Raw genomic sequence first — 17,184 nt, forward strand, 5'->3', positions numbered from 1 at the left:
AATAAATCGAAACTAAGGTTCTTCTTTTAAAATACAAGAAAAGTGAATTGCCTTCTAGTCAAGAAACAGCAGAGTACGTGGTCCCACCATCTGAGCTGAAGTCAGTCTAATACTGTATTTTGAAATTTTCCGTGATTTAATAGGTCACCCCACAAAGCAGATGGTTCCACAAAAGAAATAAAGAAAAAAATTGGAAGTAGTCTTAATGCTCTTAAGCCTTACAGGCAATGTTCCATTTTGCCCGTGTGTACAGAGAAAACAGTGTGGTTCCCTCAAACATCCATCCTTTAACCGCAATATAGCGTTGTACCCCACCCAAATCCGTGATCTCCTCTCTCCAGCATAAGGTCAGACATACACTTGGCCTTCAGGAACATAGCTTAAAGGCAGCTATGCCAATTTTTCAGACATCCAGTTCCTATAGCTTTATCACAGGTTGCTTCTACCACCGCCTATCACCAAGAGCTGGAATGGAAAATATTATAAACACACACACACACCCCAACAAACCCCCCCGCAATGGTTTCCTCTGAAATGCTACTAAAAGATACTCTACTTCAAAAATTCATGAGAATGAGACTTATGGAGCAAAACACAGTTTTGTACATTTTAAGTGATACTTGTTTATGTATCAATTATGCAACCAGAAAAATATTTTCAGCCATTAGTATAAAAGCAGTATTGTGAGAGATATTATTCAAATAATTACTAAAGATTTGGCCCTGAATCACGATAGCCCTATGACAAAGAAAGGACTGAGGTATGAAAGACCCCAGGACTTTACTGCAAATATTTACTAGACTGAAAAGTAACAGTTGGTCATGACACTACTTGACAAAGATTACTTTCGTAAAGAGAACATTACTTTCTAATACTTCTCTTTACCCCAGCAATTAACTCTTGGAATTACCCGAACTGGGGAGATGCCCAAATCTTGTGCTCACTGAGTAAATAACTTAGTAGTACTAAGAGAACAAGGAAGCTGGAAAAATGCTGTGACCCCTAGGATGGCACGGTGGAATAGCCTATAATATAAAAAGGAAAGGAAAAGAAGGGACAGAAGCTGAAAGTATTTAAAGATTCTGGAAAACCAACAGCCCTGTGATTTAGGAAAAATGTAAAATTTCTACTCACAAAATCATCCTCTCCTTCAGTTAAACCATAGTTAGGTAGCACAGCTCCTTCCATTGTGTTGCTCTTGAATACTCCTCTAATTTTGCTGCCTAATCTGCTGATTGCAAATGATTCTCCTCTTTTCTGTGTGGCCCTAAGGATTATACAAAAACAAAATTCACAGCATAGGGCAAATTGTAGTACTAGCCACTGAATATAATTTAGAGATAAGAGTGAGCAATTGTATGAAGTATGGAACTGATGTGTAGGTTTACACTTTTTAGTATTACAGATTCACTGGCTGTATTGCATATTACAGAACAATTTAAAATGTATCAGTAAAATACATCTGCTAGGGAGGAAGAAAATGATTTAAAAAAGAGCATTTAGGACATGGACTAAAATTTCAGCTATAAACTAACACTGATGTTCTTATTACAGCATTACTTTGGAATGAAACACACAACAATCTATTTTCATAACACTAACTTCCTAATACAATGTGTTTTAGTAAAAGATTGCAAGGACTGACAATGACCTTTTCAGCGAGTGATTGTAGCAACACAACAGTTTCTGGCATCAGAGCGTTCATCCATATTTGTCAAGTACAGCACATTTAAACACACTGTTTATTTTCTTTATAAACATCAAAACATTTATACAGACGCATGTGATGCAAGATGGACTGTGACTTACTTCAAAGCAGCAGGGAGAGTAGGCAGAAAGCCAGACAGGAGGGTCAGAACTTACAAAACATGAAGGAAAACAGAAACAGATGAAGACTCCTAGCTCAAGAAGGCAATTTGCCCTAGAGATGAAGGCTTAATGCAAATTTAAGTCTTGTTCAGAGCTAGAACTACTTATGATAAAGAGTATCCAAAAGCCGCAAGTTCAAGGAAAAAGGGCAGAGGCATTACGCATGAAGCCTGCAGTCTTCATTGTAGCCACATGTTACAGCACATAAATGCATGCACGCCATATATACTGCCCTTACATCAGACCTGAAAAAGAAAACTTATTTCTTGTACTAGAAATGTACAAATTAATAGTCTGAAAAAACCCTATTGGGGCAGGAGGGTACATATTCCTAATGAATATAGTTATCTGAAGTTTTCATAAAGCTTGTTACAAATCTGCTAGGTGAACTGTAAAACTGAAAATTGTGAAAAAAGTGGATAGCTCATTTGGCATTCAAAGGAGTAATGAACATTTTAAAAAAACTAAAAACTATTCAATGTTTATTTTCTAATTATATGAAAATTTTTAGTAATAGTTACAAAGATTCTTTAAAAATCCATCAGGAAAGCAGAACAGTGGGCAGAGCAGGTGAAGTGTCTTTATTGCCTTAAGAGCTGCAGTGACATCACCAGTTGACTCTGAGGACTTTTTGTTAAAAGGGGACTTGAATGTTTGTTTTCAATCTTACCTGCTTATAACTCTACTCAATTTTTTCTGTATATTGAATTTTAAAATTCAATTGTTATAATCAGTTCTTTGTTCTCCCAAGCCCATTTTGCTCTCCAAAGTCTAATTCACTGTCATCTCCTACCCAAAGACAGGCCCAAACACATACTTATTTTTATAGATGGTGCTCGTAGCGCCCCCTATTATTACATGTCTTACACTTCCTATTATAAGACCCTGTTTTCAGGTGCTTATAATTTTGCCAAAGTTTAACCATTTGTACTGAGTTTTTTCAGATAGACGTCTGCCTCAGGCTGAATTTTGTGGAAGAAATCAGCCAAAACCGTTCTGCCATTTCCAAGAACGAGGCTAGAGGAAAATGCATTGTTTTGCCAATGTTAAAATAATTGAGAAACTCTAACACCCCATGCTTTGGAACAGGAACTTGATGTTTGCCATAAGGTTTGTGTCAGGAATGTGACTTTTGCTGTCCCTGAGAAAATCTGGCCCAATTGTAAGTCTTCACCAATCATGGATTGTACTACTCAGCAGAGACTTGTTAGAGTTTCATAGCTAGAATCTCTGAAGATTCCATCAGCGCTGAGCATGACCTAGCCCAGGGCTGCTACAGGCCCAAGGGGAGCTGGGCGTCATGACTAAGAGCACAGAGCCTGTCTGTCCTGTGCTCTCAGTGACTCCCTGTTGGGTGCAGGTAAAGTGGAGGAAGTAGCTGCCTGATATTCTAATGCCAAGGAAGGCACAATTTTCTTTTCTCTCCTTCTCTCCCCCTCCCCCCCCCCCTTTTTTTTTTTAAGTGATAGGCTCTGGAAGCATGTGACAAGGAGCAAGGAAAAAACTTTGAATAAAGTCTACAAAATAACCAGCACCCTATCAGCAATAAAACTTTGAGACATACAACTAATATGCTAAGTTAATATGAGAGAACAAAATAGGTAAAGGCCAGGAAGATTATATTTTGTATATTTTAATATTTGTGTGTATGAGAAATAGTCATTAAACCAAGACCAAAACCACTGTTTGCTAAAAACTTAGAGAATGAACATGCAGTTAGTTTGCTGTTTCAAATGAATTTAGCCCAAAAAGAGTTTGCATGTGTTTAAAAATGAAACAGTTAATGTCTGTTAAAAAGGCAGTACGATGCAGTCATGATAGATGCAATTTAACATTAACAGGCAACAATTATGGCATATTATCTTGACTTACCGAAAGTCATCCAAACTCAGGCTACCTCTGCAACAACAGGTACAAGAAATTACCCCACAAGCCCAGAAGGAGAGAGACTCCCAAAGACAGAGACAGATTTATTTCAAGCAACACTAAACATCCTAGAACTTTCATTGCAATTAGCATGACTGCTGTTGTATTTATAAAGGTCTCTACCAATCTCCAGACAAATATTCTCAAAATAGCATGTAAATATCCAAAATTTACCAGAGATCAATACACATGCATTTGGCTGGGATAGTTGCATTTAATTTTTAGACCTCAATCCTGAAAACATTTAAGTGTGTTGTAGACGTTAAGCATTTAAGTAATTCCAGCTTAAAGGGACTACCCTCATTCCTAAAGTTAACCATGTGCATAAATGCTTGAAAATTCAGAACCTTAGGCTGTAATTCAGGTTTGATTCATACAGGAATTTACCCTGCTTGATGGAGTCTTTAAAGAAAAAATGTTTTCTGGGAAATATTTATAGACATTTTATAAATGAATAAAACAGTTTGTAAAGAACTTTAAAGATGCAAAGGGCTTTTTATGTTGATTCATAGATTTTAAGGACTGAAGAGACCATTTAATTATCTAGTCTGACCTTTTGCATAATATGGGCTGTAACATTTTCCCAGTAATTCCTGCACCAAGCACAATAACTTGTGGATGAACTAAAACAAATTCATGCTAAAACCAATAATAAACAATGTTCTTAAAGAGAAGTTATTGGTTCTGATACACGGGAGCCCCCACATACTGGATAGAGTAAAGGAAGGGGGAAAAAAAGACTGAGATCAAACTTCCTACACTTCTAACAGTGTTTTAAAAACCACCAACTCATTCTACAAGGTCTCAGACTGTTCTTTAGTCATGTTCACTGTTCCTTCTAAGCTGTGCCCGTGTGCGCACGCACACAGATCCTAAACCCTGCACACACGGCAAAACACCGTGCACACAAAAATTTGCACAGAAGAAATTTTTTGCGCATACGGCCTGTCAAAAATTAGAGGTAACATTGGTCATGTTACTTGTGAAACCTGAATTATGTTCAGCCGAATGGAACCTAACACTGAAGTATAAATAGTACACAGCACAACTTGACAATGATACTGGCCACCATTTTTGGCCTCCACTTGGCAAATCGGTACTGTATTTTGTTGTGTTTCTGATACATCAAAAGCTAGCATGTCTATTTTTTATATATTTTTCTGTATACCTCTGCCACACAGGATAAAGCAGGTACATCCAGAGGTTTGGAAATCTGGGTATACTGTATGGTTTTTGTTTTTTTTAAAACTCTGCCATCTTGGAAGCAAATTCAGAATTGAAAAGATTTTAATTTTTTCTTCCCAAACTCCAAGATCAAGGGTATCTTAAAGAAATCAGATTCAGAGCTTAAATGTGTTTTTGTTATAACCATTAAATATTAGCGGGAGAAATTGTTACAGTTCTCACAGGATCCTATTGAGCTGATTTGTAAAATGAAACATCTCACATGGCTGTTTTCTACAGTTACTGGAAAAAGTGATTCAACGTGGAAATCAAACACTAGAGTCAACTCTTTCTATTTTGCTTTCTCCAGTGTGTTCTGTATAACTCACTATTGCCATATTATCTTAATGTTATTGGACAGGTCCTTAGTTTGAAGGGGTTTTTCACTCTGACATTTCAAAAAAAGGATTGTAAGTCTGAATCTCATACCATTTTTTAAAATAAAAAAGCAATAAAAACACTAAGTGAAGTACTGCTTCACATATTACTTGCTGCTCCTGTAAGTAATCTACAAATCTAAAACTAAGTTTAGAAATCTAAATAAGTTAACATTGAACAGTACTGTATATTTGGCAGAAGATTCAATCATATAAACAAACATTTTTAAAACTTTCAACTGCAAAAACGTATTAAAAGGTTTAACACACCTACCTGTTAAACTTTGAATTGCGTGTTGGGGATTCAGCTCCTCTTAAGAGCTGCCTGAAATACTAAAATAGAACAGTTAATATGCACGTAAGTGTTGGCTTCAAGTTTTCTATTTTTTTCATTCTCTCTCTTTACTAGTAGTTTACAGTTGTAAATATTAATAATTAATTATGTTTCTTGCTTCTAACTTCACAGCTGTTGAGGATTTAATACAAGTATATTAGAAACACTATACAAGTCTCTGCAGTTGAGATATTGTATTTCACATAAGACCACTTTAAATGGTCAGTTCTAAGGAACTTACAACATAATTTATGCTTTCCCAAGGGCAGCCTTACAGGCATGGAGGGGCAGGCTTTCTACTAAAACTAGGTCTTCACTAGAAATATTGCAGCACCACAGCTGCAGCAGTGATGCTATATATAGTGCTTCAGTGTAGACAATCACTATAGCGATGGGAGGGGTTCTTCCATCACTGTAATTAAGCCACTTCACCGAGAGGCAGTAGCTAGGTCAATGGAAGACCTACATTGGAGGTTGTCAGCTTAACTACATGGCTTGAGAGATTTTTCACACCCCTGAGCAACGTAGCTAGGTCAACCTAACTTTTTAGTGTAAAACGGATACGAGTCCTGAAGTGCTGTTGTAGTCTGAAAAACAATTAAGAAGAACATTCATGGTGTTCCACATGTATTATATGTCCATTACTTCTAGACAGAAATTGAAACTATAAAAGTAGAAAAAAGCCTTTTTCTAAAAGAAAAGTAAGTGCTGCAAACTCAACATAATAACTGAAAAGGAAGTTTTATTCTTTCAGGCTCTTGCACCATCAAAAATTCTGGAACTGGAACTAATTAACAGTTCTGTAGATGTGAAAGCCACTAAGAACCTAGCTCCCTTTAGGAGGCCACTTCTACTCCACAAACTTATGTCGATGCAAGTTATATCATCATAAAGCTGTCACTGTTAGTACATCACTTGTGCGACTGCACACTTGGCTCCTTGCATTGGCGCTACGTGTACTCAAAACGAGTGCTTGCATTGATGCATGGTGAGGTGCGCCATGGGCAGGTATCCCAGCGTGAAACCCACCAGATTGCAGTGCTCTGTCTTTTGGAAGTTTTGGCAGTGCATGGTGGGGCCAAAACAAGTTGCACGGGGTGACGAGTAGCTTGAGGTCAATTTCGCAGTGTGCAACTGTCTCCTCCCATAATGTCAACTGTAAACCATAATTTTGCACCTTTTTTTCAAAATCCCACAAAACCCGCACAGCCCTCCTCGCTGACCACCGTCTGACAGAAGCATGAAGCCTACACAGCTCTGCACTGCCATGGGTGTTGGAAACACAGAGCACACGATCATGAACTATTTGCAGAGCTGCAAGAAGAACCGAATCAGTGGGGAACAGGGATTTCTTGGAGGCCAGACTGCTGTAGGAGATAGTGAGAACCAATTCAAGGTTGGTGGCATTCACAAAGTAGCTGCAGATGGTGGAGCACAACTTCTTGGCCCAAGAAACGATCACTGACTGATAGGATTGCATCGTAATGCAGGCTTGGGAGGACAAGCAGTGGTTGCAGAACTTTTGGGTGCACAAGGCAATATTCCTGAATCCATGTGCCGACCTTACCTGGCCCTGCTCTTTTGTGGGCTGTTAGGAATTGTGTGGTGAATGCTGTATGTTTAGGAATATAACATTGTCAATATGTCTATTAATTTTGTTTGCATCTTATCCTATGAGTTGTGTCACACTGTTAGTAAGAGGTAATTGATTACTTTCAGACCTGCTAAGCACTCGGTAGCAGATGTTACAAAATAGTTCTATTAGTTTGCAACTGAATTCACTGTAAAAAAGAAATCGTGAAATTTTAAAACAAATATATTTTAAAAATTTACTAATACTTAAGAGAACAAAACTTAAGAAGCAGACAGAACATTTATGTCCATTTCAGCTATTCCTATGCCAACCTTGGTTTTCAGAGGTCAGTGTACACGAAGCCGTGATTGTCTTTAATGTCTCCCAAGGTAGTGGTAAGGGTAGTGTAGTGACCTCTGATGCCACATGGAGTGTTGAGAGGAGGGTACAGGGAGATCCTGATATGGAGTTCTCAGTGGGTTGCAGAGGAAGGCAAGCCTGGGTACACCAGAGACTGCAGCATCTGTATTTGCTGCCTTAAAAGCCCCATTATGTCCTGGAGCATCTCCCTCTTCTTTTCCTGTACCTTTCTCCTCTCTACTTTCTCCTTCTCCAAGCTGTCCCCAGTGTTCATCCTCCAAGCCTTGTACTCATAGTCCAATGTAGGATATCATTGAACATGTCTGTTACATACCAGTGTGCAGTCCATTCCAGTGAGGGGCTGTGTCACCTTGGCTCTGCAACCTTGGGTGCCTTAAAATGCTTTGCTATAGTAGCTCCCACCTGGGCCGCTCACAAAAAGCCCTCCAGCAAGCAAGTCAGACCCTGAGTGTCTATGTGTAACTGCAACCCGCCAGCCACACTTGGGTTACACTTCTGCAGGGTGACCCCAACACACTCCCAGTCCCAGACTTTCTCCCAAAAATGTATGTTCTGGACTGTCCAGAGATATTAGATCTGTTGTCCCTTTAAGGGAACAAAACACAATAATTTACCATCTTAAATGGAGTTGCCCAACAACTTAACTTAAACACACTATCAGTTTCAATGAAAGAAAAAAACAAGTTTATTTAACTACAAAGAGATTTTACGTGAGCACAACGACGCATAAAAGTTAGAAATGGTTACAAGAAAAACAAAGATAAACTGCTTCCTAGTGCCTACCTTAAACTATACTTGATTCAAAGTAGAGTCCTTACCACATCCTTCTAGCAGCATTACTGACCGAACTTTTCAGGTCAGGACCCATTCCTCAAAGTCCAGCAGCTGTTTCTCTGGTCTTCTCAGGTAGAAAGAGGGAGATGGCCAGGGAGAGAGAGGTCACTTGGGGTCTTTGACCCTCTTTTTATAGTTTCAGTCCCTCTTTTGAAAGGCATTTCCAGCTGACCATAAGGAGACAGCATGTCTGGTGTGGAAGGAGGCTTCCTGCTGGGTTCTTTCACCTGTTTATGTTCAGATGCAGGTTTCCTTTTGTTTCCTCCCTTTCTGTTTGATGACTGCATTTACTGCTTAAATGCAAATCAAGGCAAACACATTTTCTTTTGCTCAAGACAGCCCTGTTTGACAACTTCTCCCTGGGAGCTAACAACGTTATACAGGGGAATTTTATAACTTCACATACAATGTTACTAGATATATTTTACCATGATAAGACTGACCTGTGAGTTATTAGCTTTTAAATGATATCTTACAAGGCATATTTTGCACAAAGATTATTACAGTAGTGTGTAGGTTGTGAATACACCTGCGCATTCCATCATACCACCCCAAGTCCCTTCTCCTCCTTATTTTGGTCAGATGTTCTGCAGGTATGGAGGTGGAGTCCCTCAAGGCTGCAACAGCAGCACCTACAGAAGTAAAACAGAGATACCATTGTCAGTATATTTACTACAGGAAGCAAACCTGCAGAAATCACTCCCCTTGCTCTCCTAAAGTTTTAAGCACTACATGCTCATTCTCACTTTTGTTTGCGATTGCTTGTGCATGGCACCAGTCACAGCATCAGCCACTGTGAGTATGGCCAGCTGGGGATGAGGGAAATGAGGAGGGAATTGCTTGGTTGCATGAACCTAGTAGCATAGGGCATTGGCACTGAATGCTGGCAACATTTTCCACAGGCATTGGTGATTTTAGCCGATATCTCACTCCTGAGGGTAAAAAGGGAGAAAGAGCACAGTTGCTGCTAGCGTCCCGAAGCTGCCTGGGCCCGTATGCAACTAGCCTATGTACTGCAATGGTGTAATGCAAAGTTATTGCTAACTGGCATGGGAAAGTATCCTATTGCAGAAGAAGAAATAAGGCAGTCACTCCCTAGAAACCTTAAGCAGAGGACTGCAGAGTACCTCCATGAAAGTTTCACTGAGACCTCTCAAGAGGATTCAAGGAACATCCCTACATATATAAACAAACTGTCCCACTTGGTCCCCCCTGCCTAACTCTAGCGAGAAATAAAAAGCAGATAGCAACTCTACCTCTCTTGGTTGTTCCGTTACCTCTTCTAGCACAAGTAAATTAATCAAAAGTCAAAAGCCATGTCCTCCTATTCTACGGGGGGGTCGGAGGAGCAGAGGGGGAAAATGGGGGTGGCATTTCTGTAATGAAAAAATGAAAAAAAAAAACCACACACTTACCTGAGGTTCCTTCCCTTGCATCAGGTTTGCCCATGCTAAAATGGCAGGACTGCGGTGGATCCCCCAGTCACCTGTCCCACCTCCTCCTCCTCCTCGCTGTTCATGGCCGAGGCCTGGGACTTGGGTTCCCCGAACGTATTGAGAGTTTTGTGCTAGGTGGTAGTGGGGTCTCCGCCATATATGGCATGCAGTTCTTTGTAAAAGCAGCAGGTCTGTGGCTTGGCACCAGATTGATTGTTGGCCTCCCTGGCCTTCTGGTATGTCTGCCACAGCTCCTTGGTTTTCAGATAGCACGGCTGCTGGTCCTTGTCATACCCTCCTCCTGCATCCCTCGAGCCATCTGCTCAGAGATGTCCATGCTTCTATGGCTGGTTCAGAGCTGTGCCAGCACAGCCTTTTGTCCCTACAGGCCCAAGAGAGCCAATATCTTCTGTCCACTCCAGAGAGGAGCACGTCTGGAGCGTGCAGCTGACATGGTCAACTGGGCAGTTACACTCAATATGGAGAGTTGCTAAATGTGATTGCCAAGCCGGACAGTCAGGAAAAGGAGTTCCAAAAATTCATGGGGTTTTAAACAAGGAGGGGGGAGCGTCTGGTCCTGGTGACCTGTGGGTAGTGGAGTTCATAACGGTGACCACAGCAGTCAATGTGAGGCACTGTGGAACAGCTGCTGGAGGGCTGTTAGGATCGATCTAGGTAATGCAGCATCTACACACGTGCTGCATCAACCTCTGTACATTGACCTTTGCTCAATTCTGCTCCGGGAGGCAGTGTTATTATGTTGGCCTAATGGGAAATTTACATCAGGGTGAGACATATTTAAATATAGAAACACAAAACTAGGTCAACACAAGGCAGCTTACATCGACATAACTTTGTAGCGTAGACCAGGCCTCAGTTATATTGGCTCTACCCTGATAATAAAAGCACCTATTTTTACCAGTTAAATAGATAAAATTTTGAATACATACAAGGAGCAAAACTATTGTTTAAGCTGTCACATTTACATTGCCATTTTAAAAAAGAAACAACTGTGCTTAAAGGCAAGACTTCAAGTCTTTCATGCTTACCTCATCACTGTGACAGAACATAGGGGTAAAGACATTCTCTAAGAGGGAAAGAACATGTTCATATGCTTCAAAAAGGCATCGCATAGTTTGAAGTTTCACAACATCTACATATTCACCTTCAGCAACTGCAGAAAAAAAATCCTGCTGTGAATATTAATTGGATGTGCCATTGTTGTTCATAAAGTTTTTCTGATTTTTACAGGTCGCAGTCTCAAATTAGTCTGTATAAATCCACGCAGGATGCAGCCAAAATATTGGAATACTAAAGTACTTTGTAAAGCAGGATTTAAATACATTATCATTCACAGAGAACATTAGGCAGGGAAACTCCAGAGATAGGAGTATATGTATTCTTACACATCTTTGGTTTGTTAATTAGGTTGTATGGTTATGATAAATTTAAAGTTAAAGTTATTTATTATTTGAATTGACTAGGACTTTTTTTTAGTCTGAAAGAATGCTTTATAGATTCCAGTATAAATTCTTGATCATTCCTTTCAATCTCAAACTTACTTCTTTGAATCTCTTCCACGATAAAAGGATCAAATCTAATTTTGTCAATACTTTCATCCAAACAATAGGTTTTGTAGATTTTCTGCACCTCTTCATGAAGAGACATTTTTTCAGTATCTGATAATTCTGGTTGCAAAATTCTGTCATTAAATTCCTCTGGAAGGTGAAGAAAAGAAAATGCATGTGTTGATCAAACTTAGCTAATATAAATGGTGGCACCTTAAAGTGGCACACAGATCAGCCATCAGGGTATGTCTACACTGCATTCAGGACATGTGATTGCAGCATACCTGAGCTAGCTTTGATCTAGCTAGATCAAGAGCAGCTGGAGTAACAAGAGCAGTGAATCCAGGGTAGCGCAGGTGGCAGCACAGGATAGCTCTGTCTGTGCAGGAACCTGGGTACATACTTGAATGGCTGCTAGTTGCCTTGGTTACACCTACACCCGCTGCAATCACACCTCCAGACTCCAGTGTATACCCTCAGATACCTTTCCAGCAGATGTGGATATACATAAAACCTTAAATGTTTTAAAATTTATGACCAAGCTGATAACACCAAAATCTCTAATGCAGTTTAAGTTGTATGAATACTTATGTTTTAAATCTAAAGTTATATAAATTGATCCATAAAAATAAGAGCTGCAATAAAACTAATTATTCCCTTCCACAGTAAAATTCACAATGTTCCTTTGGAAGACTATGGGTTATGAACATTTTCATTATTTCCCTTCTGGTTGAGACTTCTGGTTGTGCCTCTTTGCTGAAAATCTTGCTTACAGACCACAGCCATTGTCCATTCTCTACCATTTGATTCTCAAATGAGTGCTTAGAAAGCTGTCTGTGTAACAAAATTTGAATAAGAAATGGCAAAAGGGACACAGCTGCTGAACAAGTTTCAACCTCCTTTACATTCTGCAAAAAAAGGGAGGCACACCCAGAAGTCAGAACTTTCATAAGCTAGAACTGAGATTCTCACAGAATTTTCATAGTCTGCAGTACATCTTTTTAGAGAGACTGTAGCAATGGTAACTACAATAGTTTTCTTTTAAAAGAAATTCAAGATATCCCAGGCTTTACATTGTATAATTGACAAGTGCATTTTTTTAAACTCGCAATGAAAATTTTAATAAATAAATAAATAGTCTTCTCAACTAAATAGAAATCCAATTAAATGCAAAAAACCCACAATGAAGCAACATTAATGTTGTTAAGTTCAGCATTAAAATGTCAGGAAATATCTAAGTAAAAACTGAACACAGAACCTCAGCTCAGTCCTTTGCTTTAAGATGCTGTCTTTGATTGCAGAATCCACTAACGGACCAACACCTAAACTCACTGTTTAAGTTCAATGAGTACACTTAAGCATACTAGGGTAATCTTACCTACGGTCAGACAAAACTGCAACACATGTACTGCCCCTTCCTGTTTCAGAAAGTTCATGAAGCGAAACAAAAGGTCTTGCTGTTCTCTAATCTCCCTCAATTCCAGCTTCAGGACCTAAACATGAAGAGGAAAATGCAGTTAGTTTGTATATTTCTCAAGCTTTCATTAAAATAAACCTTTTCTAATAGAATCAATGAAAAGAGCACTGGTAATATGTACAGCTCATACAATACTTATTCAAAATCTGTATATAGTGAGAGTTTTCTTCACTTACAGATGGTTTTTTATTGCGAGGGTCCGCAAATTTCTGCAGGAATGGAATCAAAGAAGCAGCTGGCTCAGTTGCTTTTTCAGGCTGTAGAAAGAGTGTTGACCTACTGATTAAGATTGACACTGACATGCGTGAATCAATTATAAATGTTCTCATTTTGTCAGTACTCACTGGGCTATCATCAATGAATTTGAGAAGCAAATGGTTGACAGTATCCTAATGGAAAAAAACCAAACAAATGACAACAAACCAATCTGTCTGAAAATCATTTCATTGCCATCCAAGTTTCTAGCAAGATTCTGACCATTTTTATATCTTAAAATTGCAAACATAAGCAGAATAATTAAAAGATGGTTCTAACAACTTCTAAATTGACACCTGAATAATCTCTACATCCAGATTCTTAAGTCAATGAACTTCCCAAATGAGACATGCACAGACACAAGTTCTCCATCCTGCTGTTTGGCATTTTAATGCCAGTGCAGGTCAGGTGAGTTACAGCCGACTACAGGCAGTTCCACAAGCTCACCTAATCTTTGCCTGCAGCCAAGCTGTATTCAGACAGTTGTGAAATTTTCTTCCAATTGAAAACCAAAGACCAGACAAGTGACTTTCTATCCAATCTTTATAAATGCAGTACCACGTATCTACATAAGCAAGAAGTAAACAAATTTGCATCTATGGGGAGTGGCTTTTAGAAAGGCCTTGTCCACACACAAACATTGTAACTATACCGGTATAGATAAAGTGGTACAACTCTAGTGTGGATTAATTTATATAGTTATAAGATGTGCCATTGTAAGTACCTTTATTGCATACACAGCTTTAGTAAGTATAACTATTCTGGTAATAAATCATACCTCTAACAAATACAAAAATCAGTTTGTAGACCTAGCCTAAGTATTTTTCTTTTATTAATGTAGCCAAATAATCCCTAAAACCAAATTAACACTGCTTCACCAAAAAAATAAGAGGATTGGGTATGGGGTTATTTTTCTTTCTGTAAACCATTAAGCAGTCACCAATGATAAAACCAATGTGAAGTACTTGTTTCACCACAAAGCACCTCATCATCGGACAAAAAGGAACACAATGATAGAGTAAATAAAAATTATTTCTACTGCTCCAAAATCTCACCGGGTCAGCTAAGAAGTCCATGGAGGGTAGGAAAACAGAACCAGACAGGATCTCTCTTATAAGCAATGCCAGGGATCTGAAAGGGAAAAAAATATGTATTACGTTTTCATAGTAACTCACGTTATTACATTCATAATTTGTAATGGGATGAGAGATGTAAAGTTAATATTTTTGTACTAAAATGTCTTTCCTTATTTAATAAAAACATGTTATTTTAAAGATATTCCAGTACTCCACACATTCACTCTCAGAATCACAAGATATCTAAACTGATTCAGCACATGGAAACTAAGGGGCAAATACATCTCTTTTCACTCAGCTCATTGCTTAATTCTCAGCACTCCCTTTTAAAAAGGGTCATGCTTGTGTTTGGAAGCAGGTCCTTATCTCAACACGCAGGTTGACTTGTTTTTAATACTTAGACTGTGCTGACTACCCCATCTTCCTTCTTTAGTATTGAAACATAGGTTTTCTATTGTGCCAATGAAAGAAGTCTAGATAAGGATCATGTAGATTCTGAACTTCTTCAGCTGGGCTCTGCTATATATTCTTCCTATAAATCCTTTCATGGTACACTGACAACCTAAAACAAATGTTCTGAAGATGAGGCGCTTGTGAAGCAGGTGGTCCACTGTTCTACATCGATGATGCACCCAAGCACCACTTACAGAGTAAAGGCCTGTCTATGTAGTATGAGTCTGGAGAAAGGGGGGAGGGAGGGGGCAGTTTTCAAGAGAGACCTAGTTTGATGCCACACATGGAGCTCAGAAAATACAAGCTAGTGGCCAGCCTGCTACCAGTTGAACATTTACCAAAACTCACTATACTGATAAGCAATTTTATACTGGTAACTGCACCACATTAAGGGGTTCCACTGATTTAACTAAATTGGTTTTTCAACATATTCAGTTAAATTGGTGCAAAACTGCATGTAGATGACTCAGACTTCAGTGCTGCCACCTATCTATGCGAGCACAGCTACTGATGCCTATCAAGCTGCCCACCCACCCCCAGTCACCAGCTTGCAACAACACCTCCCACCCCTACAGTTCAGTTTTCAAAAATCAACATTGTGTAGGAACTGGACATAAATTCACGATGCATGCATATCTCACTAATGCTAATGGGAGACTCCTACAGAACAGCAAAAATCATATTTTAGCTTTAAGACAGACACTGGTAATTTCCAACTGTAAAAATGGGTAGGTTGTTGAGAAGCAGCTACTTTTCTTTGCTGTTTCCTGCATTATGAGAACCACTAGTATCCTGAGACAGCATTATCCAGTCCAAATACCTTATGAGCCCAATAAGCTTCATCTACTTCAGGGCACCCAACATCTAGAACAAGCACACTAACCTATCACTGCCGTGGATCCCAGGAAGCAACAAATTATTCTTTCATTTTATATTTTTGTATTCGGAGTTTCACTTAAGATCACTACTGTAGAAGCAAGGAAACTGACCAAGTGCTGCTACTGCATCTCAATTCCTTTCCCTTCTCCCTAGTTAACAGATACTTAGTCTCTTTTGTACAGAAATATACAATCAACAAAAACATTAAATAAGAATTCACTCTTTAAATTACACTTAATACGCTTGGTACTTACACAGAAAAAAAACTCAAAGTTCAGGCTGACACTGTCCTTTACCCACTTTACCACCATTAAGAACTACAGCGCTACATGGCATGCAACTGTTGTAAATAGTACAACTTCTAATATATTTGATACCTGCAGTCTGTTGCCTTTGGGGGAAGAATATAAGGGAAAAGAAGTTCAGTAAGTTTTCTTAAATAGTGAAGTTCATCTCTTCGACTCCTCAAAGCCACATGGAGCTCTGGTCCATATTCTTCTAAAGCAGCTTGCTGTAAAAATTCTGAATTTTTCACTGCAAGAAAACAAAGGTTTAGCATGTTCTACTCTTTTCCTTCCTACCGTTGTGAAATAATGGGTGAGGAGATTTCTTTCCACTTCGATATGTGACAGCAGTTTTTAACCTTTTTTCAATCTACGGACTCCTAAAAAATTTCAAGTGGAGGAGCAGACTCCTTTGGAAATCTTAAACAGTCTGCAGACCCCCACACACTGAAAACCACTGATAAAAATATTACCTTGATAATGTCATGTAACATATGCACAGTTGTCAAAGACACACAAAGCAACAACTGTATAAGAAAAAGACACCTGTACATGGTCTTTTCACAGTAGAGCCATACTTCAAAGCCTACATAAAATTTCCACCTTCTTCTGTAAAAAATAGTAACTTCTTCACTGGACCAATTCAATATTACCATTTAGTGGACAACTTAAGCCTTGTTTGATTTTTAACTATACTACAGCTTCTTTCCATTTGCTTTTACCTAAGTTTCACTCTCCAAGGCTAGGCTCTTATTTATTGGTTTGCTCTAAATATAATTTGGAAACATCTGAGACTAGAACTTTTATAGTTATGTAATGTGTTTCCTACTTAATTTATACTCCAAAGTTGCTTTGGAAGAAAGATTGAAGCAATACATCTTTTGTGCTGCTTGTCACTGTGTTTAAATTAAAGTTGACCTGGGACTATTTGGTCAAAAAGTATTCACATATCAGTAGCTATTTGAAAAAAGTATTCTTTTTTTTCAACAGGTAAAACCTCTGCACCTTAATTAGCAATAAACATTTTATAATCCCTTTAAATCACTTTAAGGGCAAGGCCTGGGTTGTAGTAAATCAGCACAACAAGGTGTGAGTTAATTCAACATAGGCCCTATGCCAAGAAATACACTAAAAATGAATTAATTGCAGAACAGAACCTATGAATTAGAGGGCTACAGATAGGTGTATTTAGTTTACTAGAATCTGTATACAAAATAAATCTCAGTTAACAAATTCTG

The 17,184-nt window shown here is 38.7% G+C and overlaps 1 protein-coding gene across 6 annotated transcripts in view; it reads right to left on the bottom strand.

Annotated features, from left to right (window-relative positions):
- SNX14 (sorting nexin 14) overlaps positions 1-17,184 on the bottom strand; it is a 78,783-nt gene that overhangs the window by 34,888 nt on the left and 26,711 nt on the right. For 2 of the 6 annotated variants that reach the window (XM_073336592.2, XM_073336594.2), the window contains exons 8-17: positions 16,040-16,196; positions 14,310-14,385; positions 13,344-13,388; positions 13,176-13,256; positions 12,901-13,015; positions 11,517-11,672; positions 11,004-11,128; positions 5,671-5,729; positions 3,742-3,768; positions 1,135-1,267 (exon numbers count right to left, since the gene is read on the bottom strand). In XM_073336592.2, coding sequence (XP_073192693.1) covers positions 1,135-1,267; positions 3,742-3,768; positions 5,671-5,729; positions 11,004-11,128; positions 11,517-11,672; positions 12,901-13,015; positions 13,176-13,256; positions 13,344-13,388; positions 14,310-14,385; positions 16,040-16,196 — 974 coding nt within the window. Of the gene's footprint in view, positions 1-1,134; positions 1,268-3,741; positions 3,769-5,670; positions 5,730-11,003; positions 11,129-11,516; positions 11,673-12,900; positions 13,016-13,175; positions 13,389-14,309; positions 14,386-16,039; positions 16,197-17,184 lie in introns of all 6 variants that reach the window. The other 4 variants (XM_073336596.2, XM_073336595.2, XM_073336597.2 and 1 more) reach the window with 4 other exon arrangements.

The sequence above is a fragment of the Lepidochelys kempii genome, chromosome 3, assembly GCF_965140285.1.
Source record: "Lepidochelys kempii isolate rLepKem1 chromosome 3, rLepKem1.hap1, whole genome shotgun sequence".
In the NCBI taxonomy this organism is placed as follows: Eukaryota; Metazoa; Chordata; order Testudines; family Cheloniidae; genus Lepidochelys; species Lepidochelys kempii.